General features: G+C 46.5%; 1 protein-coding gene across 3 annotated transcripts in view; it reads left to right on the plus strand.

The window, feature by feature from the left end:
• REEP1 (receptor accessory protein 1) overlaps nt 1–13,449 on the plus strand; it is a 103,292-nt gene that overhangs the window by 62,781 nt on the left and 27,062 nt on the right. For 2 of the 3 annotated variants that reach the window (XM_080686505.1, XM_080686504.1), the window contains exons 3-5: nt 2,769–2,845; nt 3,692–3,812; nt 7,334–7,447. In XM_080686505.1, coding sequence (XP_080542631.1) covers nt 2,769–2,845; nt 3,692–3,812; nt 7,334–7,447 — 312 coding nt within the window. The remainder of the gene's footprint in view (nt 1–2,768; nt 2,846–3,691; nt 3,813–7,333; nt 7,448–13,449) is intronic. The other variant, XM_080686506.1, reaches the window with a different exon arrangement.

The following is a 13,449-nucleotide window of genomic DNA, read 5'->3' on the forward strand; positions in this document are numbered from 1 at the left end:
TGGGAAAGGCAGAAGTCTGAAGGCGCACACGGGCCAGTGCGCACAAAGGCTGCGGAGGTAGCCATAGGCTTTCCCTAGTGAAAGGGAGTCAGAGGATCCTGACTGAGCCCCAGTTCTGACTGCAGTGAACCCCGGTTCCAGGCGAGCCCCTGGGGACCCACGCTCTTGTAGGGGGAGTCTGGACTCTCGGGCGGAGACTCAGGAGCCGGGGAAGGCGGAGGACTGAAAGTGCGCACACGCGCCGCGCCGGTGCGCACAAAGGCTGCGGGGGTTGCCACAGGCTTTCCCTAGTGGAGGGGAGTCAGAGGATTCTGACTGCACCGAGCCCCAGTTCTGACTGCAGTGAACCCCAGTTCCAGGCGAGCCCCTGGGGACCCACGCTCTTGTGGGGGGAGTCTGGACTCTCAGGCGGAGACTCGAGCTGGGGAAGGCGGAGGACTGAAAGCGCACATGCGCGCAGGGGCGGGGCTGACAGGAAGCCAAGACTGAGACTCCACCCCATCCAAGCTGAGCACAGAGGCTATTGCAATTTGGCAAGTCTAATCCTATAAGGCTGTCTCCAGCACCGGGCTTCTCCCAGCATAGACACAGCTGATCCTTACAGCCAACTGGCCCGGAGGTCAATTCTTCCCAGTGATACCAACAACAATAAAGACTTAATTACAACAAGGCTGTACACACAGTCCACAAAGGGGTGCACCAAGAGTGTCCACCTCAGGTTAACTGGGGAAGCAGACCCACTGGGCCATATTGGAAACCTAGCACAAATATCTACCTTACCAACTCAGGGATCCAGTGAAAATGCGGGGTCAAAGAATCAGATCACAAACGAAAGAAATGGAGGAAAACAAACGACTGGATATAGAATTCAAAACCACCGTTATAAGACTTTTTAAGAATATCCTAGAAAAGGCCGATAAATATAACGAGACCCTCGAAGATATGAAAAAGGACCAACTAGAAATTAAACATACACTGACTGAAATAAAAAATATTATACAGAGACCCAGAAACAGAATAGAGGAACCCAAGAATCAAGTCAAAGAATTGAAATACAAAGAAGCAAAAAACACTCAACCGAAAAAGCAAAAAGCAAAAAAAAAAATCCAAAAAGTTGAAGATAATGTAAGAAGACTCTGGGACAACTTCAAGCGTACCAACATCAGAATTATGGGGGTGCCAGAAGAAGAGAGAGAGCAAGATACTGAAAACCTATTTGAAGAAATAATCACCGAAAACTTCCCCCACCTGGTGAAAGAAATAGACTTACAAGTCCAGGAAGCCCACAGAACCCCAAACAAAAGGAATCCAAAGAGGACCACACCAAGACACATCATAATTAAAATGCCAAGAGCAAAAGACAAAGAGAGAATCTTAAAAGCAGCAAGAGAAAAACAGTTAATTACCTACAAGGGAGCACCCATACGACTGTCAGCTGACTTCTCAACAGAAACTATGCAGGCCAGACGGGAGTGGCAAGAAATTTTCAATGTGATGAATAGCAAGAACCTACAACCAAGATTACTCTACCCAGCAAAGCTATCATTCAGAATTGAAGGGCAGATAAAGAGCTTCACAGATAAGAAAAAGCTGAAGGAGTTCATCACCACCAAACCAGTACTATATGAAATGCTGAAAGGTATTCTTAAAGAAGAGGAAGAAGAAAAAAGTAAAGAGAAAAAATTATGAACAACAAATACATATCTATCAACAAGCCAACCTAAAAATCAAGTGAATTAAAAACCTGAGGAGCAGAATAATCTGGTGAATATAATAGAATCAGGGGCATAGAAAGGGAGTGGGCTGATAATTATCAGGGGGAAAGGGGTATGGGGGGGTTCATGAAGAGAATGGACAAAAATCATACACCTATGGATGAGGACAGTGGGGGGGAGGTAAGGGCAGAAGGTGGGGTGGGAAAGGGGTGGAGGGGAGCTATGGGGGGAAAAAGGAGAAATAATTGTAATAATCTGAATAAAGATTTATTTAAAAAAAATAAATAAATAAATAAAAAAAATAAAAAGATCCAGTTTCTGTAAGGGGCTGGGCGTGAGGAGTTTCTCACAGGAGAGAGTCCTAGGTGGCCAGTGAGGATTATTACTACTCCATCCCAGAGAGACTGGCCTTGCTACAGTTCATTCCCGGGTGTGTCTCTGTGAAGGCCTGGGAAGTTTACTTGGAAAAATAACCTGAGTGAATCCTGAGTCACTCCTGGTCCGCAGGCCTCCCTGGCTCACCTGAGGGCTAGTGAAGGTCACCTAGGGTCCACATTGACCTTGAGCCTGGGTCAATTGTGGAAACAGCCCATTTGCCTCCAGCCCCAAGGTTTGGAGTGGAACTAGACATGAGCTTGGGAAAGATAGGGAGAGTGGGCCCTAACCGGTTTGGCTCAGTGGATAGAGCATCGGCCTGCAGACTCAAGGGTCCCGGGTTCGATTCCGGTCAAGGGCATGTGCCTTGGTTGCGGGCACATCCCCAGTGGGGAGTGTGCAGGAGGCAGCTGATCGATGTTTCTCTCTCATCGATGTTTCTAACTCTCTGTCCCTCTCCCTTCCTCTCTGTGAAAAATCAATAAAATATATTAAAAAAAGAAATAAAGAAAGAAAGAAAGAAAGAAAGCAAGAAAGAAAGATAGGGAGAGTGGGCTAGAAATGCAGCAGCACTGCCTGGACGTGCCCCAGCATCTGGGCCTTTTCTTCTCCATGTTGGGCAGCCAGCCATTCACCCTTGACCTTCTCTACTAGCTTTGTTACTTTTTCATTCAACAGGTCAAATGGATGATGTACTGGATTATATTTGCACTTTTCACCACAGCAGAGACATTCACCGACATCTTCCTTTGTTGGTGAGTACTCCAAGAATTGGGACTTTTCCCTCCTAACCATGTTCTCTTCTGGCATGGCTGGCCTCCTGCTGTCTTCCTGCTCCTTCTCAGGAACATCAGGGGGGGTAGTGTTTGTCTTATGAACTCTTCCCCAGGAACATCGGTATTTCAGTCTTGCTAAATGGAAATCCTGTCTGCTATGGGGTGAATAAATGAATGGTATGCAGGATTCAAACTCCAGAATTGTATGTTACCTGTGCCCTGAACACTTCTTTCTTTGGGCACCAAAAAGATAAGCGCTGTTTGCCTGCCCTTGACTGGAGTGGGGTGAGTAGCACCTTCTTTCCTGACAAGACTTAGGCTTCTGTCCCTTCCTCTTTTGGGGCTGAGAAGACTGCCACGGAGGGGAAGCTTTTATTCTCATAAAAGATTCTTTTTCTGCTCCGCCCTGCTGTATATCCTGCAGGTGCTTGTGCCTTCTTGGCTGCCAGTGACAGTGTCTGGGTGAGTGGCACCCGTGTGGCCTGAGCCTGCAGGCTGGGGCTGGAGCACCAGCTCCAACAGAAATGAGCGCAGCCAGGCAGGGGTGCCAGTTATTGCCAGGCATGATGTGGGGTTTGCTGAGAGAACCTGGGACCTGGCTTTCTTTGGCAACAAAAGAAAACACAAACCAGCTGTCAGAAAAGGCCGTGGGCTCGAGCTGGGTGGGCATGTGTGTGCACACCTTCATGGGTAGGGAAAGGAGGGAGCTGGGCCTTGCAGCCCTGTGCAGGCAGGACAGGTGTCTGTGCCGTGTCCAGCCCTTCCCAGGCCCAGGGCCGCATTGCCAAGAACCTAATAGAATGTGTATTTCTCATTTCTCTCTAGGTTTCCATTCTATTATGAACTAAAAATAGCCTTTGTAGCCTGGCTGCTATCTCCCTACACAAAAGGCTCCAGCCTCCTGTACAGGAAGTTTGTCCATCCCACGCTGTCTTCAAAAGAAAAGGTAATTCATGCTGCTCTGCCTTTCACTCCTTTCAGCGAGTGAAAACTCTGAAAAGTAATAAATAAAAAGGGCAGATTATTTTATTTCAGAAGACCCTTGAAATAAAGGGCTCTTATTTATCCCTAACAAGTTGTTCCATCTGGTCTTTTTTTTAAAGTCTATTTTTCTGACATGTTTAGAAATAGTTGTGAAATTCTCAGAAAGATATTGTTTGTCATTATTTATTGTAAAACATTTTCATAAATTGAAACAAAAGACAAAAGATTCACTCATAATTCCACTCCCCAAACTGAATTTCCTTCCTTTTATCATGCTTAGCCTTTTGCAGACATGATTTTTGTTTGTTTGTTTGTTTGTTTGTTTTTTAATCCTCACCCGAGGATATTTTTCCATTGATTTAGAGAGAGTGGAAGAAAGAGGGGAAGACAGAAATATCAATGTGAGAGAAACACATTGATTGATTGCCTCCTGCATGAACCTGGAGGGCCTGGGCCGGTGAGGAGCCTGCAACCAATGTACGTGCCCTTGACCAGAATCAAACCCGGGACTTTTTGGTCCCCAGGCTGACGCTCTATCCACTGAGCCAAACCGGCTAGGGCCAGACATGATTTTCACATAGACTATTAAAATTACTTTTAAAACTTAACATAGGGAGGAAAACAGAAGCATTGAGAGGTTAAAAGACTTTGACTTATACCCAGGTAGCTACCCAGGTAGCTTCTAATAGAGACTGGAATATAAAACTTTCGAGTACAATGTTTGCTTTATTCAATGATGAAATGTATGCTATCAATGAAATACCTGTTGTTTTGGTAATTATCAGTTAGTAAGTATTCATAAGAACAATCATCATTATTTGTTTCATGATCTTTACCTGTTTTGTTTGTTTTGCTTCAAAGTACTTTACAAACATCCTTAAAATAAAAATGTAAGATTTTTCCAATGTCAGAGATGGGGAAAAATAAGTTTGATCCCTGGCCCTGGTCAGGATGTGTGCAGAAGGCAACCAATCGATGTGTCTCTCTCACACTGATGTTTCTCTCTCTCTGTCTCTACCCCTCCTTTCCACTCTCTCTCAGAATCAATGGAAAAAATATCCTCAGGTGAGGATTAACAATAACAACAAAAAATTAAAGAATTACAACTTATATCTTTTGAAAAGTAACGTAATTGTGGGCTACTTATAAGATAATGTCACTATTTATAAAATTACTTTTTGTTTAACATCTCTACTGAACCTAATTTGCCAATTTGCTTTCAATGTATTGTTCTGTTGTTTCTTTAATATTTTATACCATAATGAATGCAAAGTCCATTAAAATAAACATTGATTTGTCTTGCTAACTTGTTTGATAACTTCTTTTTTATGCATACCAGTCTTTATAACCTTTCTTTAAAATAAAATTTTAAGTGCACCAAAAAAAACCTCAAAAACCAAACAAAAAGATAACACAGGTATGGTATTTGTATTCTGAGATCGTAAACATGCTTTTGCATGTACCATAATTCATTTTCACTTGGTCTTCATAATGACCAAGTGCACACCACCATGTGTGGAGTTTAGTTCCTTCTTTTGACTTTTTTTAAAAAAATATATTTTATTGATATTTTACCGAGAGGAAGGGAGAGGGATAGAGAGTTAGAAACATCGATGAGAGAGAAACATCTATCAGCTGCCTCCTGCACACCTCCTACTGGGGATGTGCCCGCAACCAAGGTACGTGCCCTTGACCAGAATCGAACCTGGGACCTTTCAGTCCGCAGGCTGACGCTCTATCCACTGAGCCAAACCGGTTTTGGCTTTTTTTTTTTTTTTTTACTTAAATTCCCAAGAGTGACATTATTGGTTCCAAATTGTATAATTCATTACTTATATTATGTGACGTTCTAAACTGGTTATGTGATAGGCTTCTTAAGCATGAAACAGGAGCACTGTAGGTGGCTTTCTATGTTAATCTGTATTATTATGAAAGTGGAATTCTTTGGACTTCTAGGGAAGGCTTTGGGGAACATGTCAGTGGGGTGAGCAGGCTACTGTAGACATCTCTGAGAATCTCTCTAGAAGCGATGACACAGCACTTCTTACCTCACAGGGTGGATGTTGAGGAATGGCGAGCCCTCTCTTGACCAGGTTATCCAATCCCTCTTCTTCTACCTTCCTTTCCCGGAAGGCTGTCCCACCCTGAAGCTGCCACTGTGATTTCCATTGAGGTGAAGGCGGCTGACTCCTAAGTACTGCGCAGATTCACTTCCAGGTAGTCAGGTCACAGGAAAACTTACTGTGGTGACTTCCTGGGGAAGCCAAACAAGGAAGGAGCAGGGGTTGACTGCCCACCTGCACCTCCGAGCAAAGAACATGCACGAATGTGCTGAACCGCAAAGGAGACTGAGGCCACTGTCCCTCTCTCACTGGACTCTGAAATGAGCTAGTGATTACACAGCAGCTGTTGTATGAAACAGAACAACTGCAAACAAACACACAACTGGAAGGAATAAGCCAGAGTTGATTCCAATGGGGACGAAACCAGTATTTTACTTTGTTTTAGTCACGAAGGCAACCTCGTCCTCTATCCCACCTTACCTTTACCTTGGGGTATGATGCTGAGGTGACTTCTGATTTCTGCCTTTATTTCATTACCTACAAAATGATCTGCCTTGCCCTAGCTGGTTTGGCTCGGTGGATAGAGCGTCGGCCTGCGGACTGAAGGGTCCCAGGTTTGATTCCGGTCAAGGGCATGTACCTTGGTTGTGGGCACATCCCCAGTAGGAGGTGTGCAGGAGGCAGCTGATCGATGTTTCTCTCTCATCAATGTTTCTAACTCTCTATCACTCTCCCTTCCTCTCTGTAAAATATCAATTAAAAAATATATTTTAAAAAAATGATCTACCTTATCAACAGAAATAACACCTATCTCTTTCTATGTCCTAATCCCTCCCGACGATGAACACATGGGGAGCTGTTAGGATGTAGTATGAAATAGCCATACAGTCATAGGATTTTAGAGCTGCAAGGGCCCAGCGCCCGAGGTAAGGAAGGTCTCAGTGTCCTCGCTGATGGAAACCGCCCTGTGTCAGATGCTTCACGGGGATGACCTCATGCAATCCTGACTGTGCTCCCCAAGTTAGGTGCTATCGCTGCCCCCGCTTTTCAGAAGACAAAACTGTGTAGAGGCTATGTACTTGCCAGGGTCTGACAGCCAACTAATGGCAGGTCTGAGGTTAGACACTTTATTCTCTGCACCCCAGGGTCCTTCTGTGGCTCAGAAGAGTGGCTGTGTGTAGAAGGGTCAGTCAGTGAGTGGCTGTGTTTCAAAATTCCCTTTTCCATTCCCCTGCACCTCCTCTGTCTCTCCCCCGCCCCCCTTATATTTACTCACACACACCCAAGGTGCCCGTGACTTCAGTCCCAGAGAGAATCATGACTGGGCAAGGTGCCAAGCCCAGGCCTCAGGAGAAGGGAGAAAGAACAGAGATCCGTCGGAACCCTCCCGCTCAGTGTGTCTCTGTTTTTCCTTTGACAGGAAATCGATGATTGCCTGGTCCAAGCAAAAGACCGGAGTTATGATGCCCTTGTGCACTTCGGGAAGCGAGGCTTGAACGTGGCGGCCACAGCAGCGGTGATGGCTGCCTCCAAGGTATCGTGCTGGGCCCTGACCTCCATGCCGCATGAGCGTCTCCATCCCTCCAGCTTGCCCTGCTCACACCTCTGCAACCTGCACAAGACAAGCTGAGGACCAGTCAGTGGTTCCTTATCCTTTTGGGGGGTCCCTTGAAAAGCTAATAGAAAAAAATGGTGAACCTTGCCCCCAGAAAATTACTGGCACGCGCGCACACACAACGTACACAATGTTAAGAGGTTCCCAGAGCCCATGAAGCTCCTCTGAGGGTCCCAGGTCAATACCCTCTAAATTACTTGGAGCTCCGGCCTCGGAGAAATAGAGGGAAGGGAGGGAGGGAGAGCTTCTCTGCAGCTTCCCAGGGTGCACTGGGAGAGTCACCTAAACACAAGCTAGACAGGCGGAGGCTCCCTGAGTGATGGGCTCCACACTCAGGGCCCAGCAGCCCCAGCGAAGACCCAGGCTCCCAGAGGAAGTTGAGCGGCTCAGGCCTGGAGGGCAAGCATACGTGTAACAGCAGCAGCGAGAGGTGCGGGAGGTTTGAAATAAACACTGGTCTTGAGGGCTGTTGTGGTGTAAGCTTTCCTTCCCTCTCTTTTCCATCCAGCCTGTTCGCAGGTCCTCTGTGTTCCTTCCTACTTTCTTCTCACATCACTTTCTCCCTGTCATTGTGTCAGTTTCTTATCATGTGTTCAGCCCTGAGAAATTAAGTTAGTAGACGTTTACTCTCAGAATAAGTTCAGCAGATTGTCCTAGTTTTCCTGGTGACTATCCCTTGCCCCAAATCCACGTGTGGGCACGTGAGTTGTACTAGCAAAAGGAAGCTAGTCCTGGGTGGCGATGTGAGGGCTCCTGGCAAAAGGAAGTAGAGCTACGAAAGGGTTTGGAAGAGGGCGATGAATACGGATCTTGGTGCTCCGGGGGCTTTGAGAGGAAGGTATGACGGAGGGTGCTGACAGCCAGCTGGATCAGCAGACTGAGCGGGATTTTCTGTGCCCTGGTTCAGAGTGAAGCCCATTAGCAACAATTCTGGGAGAAAGACTCAGCACCCGGGACTGAGTGTCTGTTTGAAAAGCGCCTCCCACCTGAAATCAAGGAGTTCTGCACACAAAGGCTGGGAGAGAGATGGAGAACCAAAAGTGGATGGTTCCTATTTCAGAGGATTGGCTCCTCTGTGACAGAACTTTGTACCACTGGTACCCGCGGGGCCTTGCCCACCTTGGTACAGAAGCTGCTGCCGGGTGATGGGGCCCAGTAAGTACTTTGGAGGGAACATCCGCTTTGGTGTCCCAAGGAGATGTATCAGGATTTATAAAGAATTCCAAGATATTTCTGTTTGCGATGCAACCATTTTACGCTTTTATTTTTGAGCTGAAAGAAAAGAGAACTCAGAATTACTGAATTTTGAATTCATCAGGCCAACTTTACAATATAAAGCTACAGAAACCTTCCTTCAGCTCTTCTCTCTGCCCCATCTCCTCTGCTTCTGAAGCCTGAAGGAGGATGTGTTACTGCTCCTCACCCAGCTTGGAGCATAGATGTGGTACCTTTATCAGGGTGGCTCAGTACGGGCCACCTGTCCACTCAGCCATTGTGCATACATTTTCTTCTGGTGGTTATTCTGTAGGGCCATCCTTTTCCAGGTCTGCCTCAACTGGAGCTGCCAGTGTCTTGATACCATCTTGGTCAATCACCGCCGGCCACTCTGACCTCCTCGGGAAGCCCTGAGCCCAGGCCTCCTGCCAGGCACCTGCCGATAACTAACCTGCAGGAAGCTCCAGACAGTCGGAAACTTGTCTCAGGAAGTAACTTCTCCTAGTTCTTTCCAGATGGACTAACATAGGGAGGGATGCCTGCTTCCTGCGGGATTGGGCTTCAGGGGAGAAAGTTTTCTGCTTTTGGGAGACTTTGCTTTTTGTCTCTAAATAGAAATGTCTTAAGAGAAGAGACAAATCTCTTCCAAAAATAGTGCCCTCTATTTTTGAAACAGTTTACTTTTATTTTTTTTACTAAAAAAAGAAGTAAACTCCAATTTGGCTGAGAGGCACATCAGTGGTTTCCTTAGCAACAATGGATCACTCCAGGCAGGGGTCAAAGGACAAAGACTCATTAAGGGGTGGAATTCAGCTTTCCTGTCCATACCACCTGGGAAGCTTTATTTTTCATTTTTTAATAGGTTCTCAGTTATGCTGAATCTGAATCTCAGGCAGTTGGCTCATAAATCTCTATTTTTAACAACTTCCCCAGATGATTTTTTAAACAGCCAGCTCTGTATGGGTCACTGCTTGAGGCCCCATCCAGAACCATAAATGCACAGGTGACTTGGGTTAAAACCGTTAACCTCTTTAACATTCCTGGGATGCACACTTAGCTCCTTAGAAGCATTAACCTTGAGAATGAGAAAGCCAAGCGTGAACAACCCTGTTGATTCCCCCCCCCAGGGGAAGAGTCAAAGCAATCAGTGGTTGAGCATGGACCTGTGAACCAGGAGGTCACAGTTGATTCTCGGTTAGGGCACGTGCCTGGGTTTCGGCTCAAGCCCCAGTAGTGGGCATGCAGAAGGCAGCCAATCAGTGAATCTCTTTCATCATTGATGTTTGTATCTCTCTCTCCCTCGGCCTTCCTCTCTGAAATCAATAAAAATATATTTTTTAAAAAGACACCCTGCCTAGTCACCCATGGCTAGGATGACCACGTAATTTATTGTCCAAACCAGGACACATCTGAGAGTGGAAGGGGTGCTGTAAGAATGATGCTGGACAAAAGGTATAACTCGGCCTGTCCCAAGCAAATGGGGGTTGATGGTCACCCTGCTCATGGTTCCATTTTACATCTCTTCGACCCTGCCTGTCTTTCCAGAAAGCACTCTCAACTCACAAATCAGTTCTCACTCTAAATACCGAATGTATTTAGCCACACGGATGCAGGAGAGAGTGTGAGGTAAGCGAAATACTCTTAGTTTGAAGGGATTAAAATGAGGCAGGGACCAGGTGACTGGGTGAGGGTCATCCCTCCCTTAACTTCTGCTCTTTTTTGCATCCTTTGATGGTTCCCTCTGAGGAAACTTCCCTGCTTACCTGGAAAAATAAAGGTCTTTTGGCTATACTCCCAGTTAAATTTTTTTCCCCTTATAACTTTGAGCCCTGAACCCTTCCACTAAAAAAAATGAATGTTTGCAGGGTTTTTGTTTGCATCACCATGAAGTGTGAAGAAGTTTTTTTAAAACCATATCATTGTACAAATATGTTGTTATTATTGTTAATATTACATTAGAACTGGAAATGCTAAAACAAAAAAATTACACACGGGAAATTTCTCCTCAGGCCTATGACCCCTAATCCCACCCCAAGTTTTCCCTCAGTGGAACCTCTGTCCCTGGAAGTGTTGTACCTTTTCTGTGTCCTCCCTGGGGACACCCTTCTCCAGCACCTTCTAAGTGTCCCGTCTCTGACTGCCTCCTTCCTGGACATTAGCTGTTTCCTAGCCTGTAATTGTACCCCCAGGGAAATGGAGCCCCCAGGTCTCATGGAGACCAGTCTTGGAAATCTCTCTCCCTTTTTAAAAATAATGCTCTGGAAATTCATTTATTAAGCAAAACACATTCTCTCACAAAAAATCATAGTGAAACCAATTGATCAAGACCATGAGGTTTCCAGGCCCCTTGGTCCCCCTTGAAACTTGAACCACATCTGAGGTCTCTTCCATCTGTCCAAGTCTCAGACCTGGTAAACCGACCTTGCTTTCCACTTGTCTCAGAATTTGAAAATAAGGCTTTGTTCCTGCCCCCGGGGATCCCATCTCCAGAGCATTTGCATTGGTAGCAATCCCGTTATTAAAGTCACGTGTTGAAGGCTCTAAGTTAAGCAGGCGATCTGGGAATCAGGGATTCTTCTTCCCCAGAGTGTGTGAGGGTTTCCCCCTAGAATCAAATATTTCCCGTTGGGTTGCCAGCTTCTGGAGGTGAGGGGCTCTGGATTCTTTTCCTTTTTTCTTACTTAGAAAACAAAACCAAACAGTGCCCACTTGTTTAGTGTTTTACTGCATAGCTGCTTGTTAAACCTTGATGATTGATTTGAAGAATAAACCTTTTTTATTTCTCCAGTCCTGCTCTGTTCAATGTGGTGACCACTTGCCACCTCTGACTATTTACATTCAAATTAATTATAAGTAAGTAAGCGTAAAATCCAATTCCTCAGTCCTAGGACGCCATTGCATGTCCTCAGCAGGCGCCATGGCTGGGGCTGGCACAGATGTGGACGTTTCCACCCTCGCAGATGGCTGTCCTTGGAGCACTGCTCCCAGCCCTCTGTTAAGCCTCTTGGTTCTCTTTGCCTCGCCTTCATCCCTTCGCCTACAGTGCTCTGTCCTGACAAGGACCATGGCTTATCCAACCAGCACTTTGGGGCTCTGTATATGAGGTTCACTAGGAAAACAGGAGATGGAAACTCAGCCTTTCTTCCTCCTCTCCCTGGTCTGGTCCTGCTTTCTTCAACACCTTGACCATGACCTCCACTGCTCTGACTTGCCATCCAACTCAGGCACTTTGCCTGCAGTAAGGTCGGCGGCCACCAGGGGGTAGCCGAGTCTTGGTTGTAGCCCTAGCATCTGAACAACAGGTCCACGGAGACGTGTTTTCTCACTCATTGTCTTATTCCTCCTCAATTTTGCTTTAAACATAAAACAAATTCTACAAAACACTCAATTCACAAATCAGTTATCACTCTAAGAAAAGAGAACTGTCTAAGGAAAGAGAACTCAGAATTACTCAGCACAGAGGATTAAACATTTTAAAAAATCCTCTCCCTCGTATCCTTTTCTCATGTCCATCACTGCTATAGCTAAACCTCTTGCTTGAATAAATGCTGCTGTAACTTTATTTTTGGAATCAGAAGCTCGTTCTGGGAAGGTCATGAGCGTAGTGATTGAGGCTCTAGCCGGGCAGACTCACTTGCTCTGGCCTTTGCTTTCTTCCTAGAGAAAACCACCTGTGTGTGCAGGTCACCAGAGGGCAGGTGTCGCTTTTCTTTTTAAAAAACCTCCCTTGTGCTTAGAAGGTATTTTCAAGGAACAAGAGAAGACAGCTGTCCCCTCCAGATCCCTGGGCCTCACTGCTGTGGCTTCACACCCTCAAGCAACCAAGGACTACAGGAAGCCTCGTGCTTGTCCCTTCACCCCCGAGGACCGTGTCCAGCCACTGGCTAGCTCCCATCAAGTTAGCTGCCTTCTGTTGTAGCTGTAGACCGTGTGCCATAAAATTAATATTTGGAATTTACCACGGCAACGGGTTTTAAACACCAGGATTATCTAAACTGAATTGGACAACCGGCTGAAAATTTTTGGAAGTATTCCCTACCATCTAGCCTCCCACACAAATGAGCTTCCACCCAGCTTAGCTTTCCTAAACACACAGAAGCAGAACGAGCTGGACCTCAGACCAGTACGGTTCTGCCACACTCCCCTTGCCATTCAACGCCCCACCATTCTGGATCCCTTTCCCTAAATGTTTCTCCTGGGAATGTCACCTCTCCTCATTCCACTCGGCAGGTGGCAAGTGGACTAACACACACACAGCCCAGCATCCCAGGCCGCTGAGGAGGGAGGGCTGGAACTCAGACACAGGTGCTTGTCTGACGTCACTCGCCCCTCTCTGTTCCGTGCTGACCCGTGGAGATTATATGTAGCCGTGTGCATCAGGGGTCCTAGAGGAAAGAGAGAAGCCTGCCTGCCTGACTTCGGAGAAGAGCCTGGTTGAGCCTCGGGGGTCTGAGAAAGCACTTTTAGGATCACATGTGAGGGGAAGAGCTGTTTCTTGGCTGTGATGATGCGGCAACTTCTTGGTCACCTTGTCCTTCCTGACACTTCTCTCTCTGAGTGCTGGGTAGGATTTCTCCCCCGGCTCTCCGCTCCCTCCCAGGGCCATCAGCTGTCACCTGATGCACCTGCTTCCTCCCTTCTAGCTTGGACCATTGCAGTAGCCACCCACGTGGTCGACTGCTCCTCTCCCTTCCCGTTTGAGGCCT

The sequence above is a fragment of the Plecotus auritus genome, assembly GCF_963455305.1.
Source record: "Plecotus auritus genome assembly, chromosome: 8".
Classification (NCBI taxonomy): domain Eukaryota; kingdom Metazoa; phylum Chordata; class Mammalia; order Chiroptera; family Vespertilionidae; genus Plecotus; species Plecotus auritus.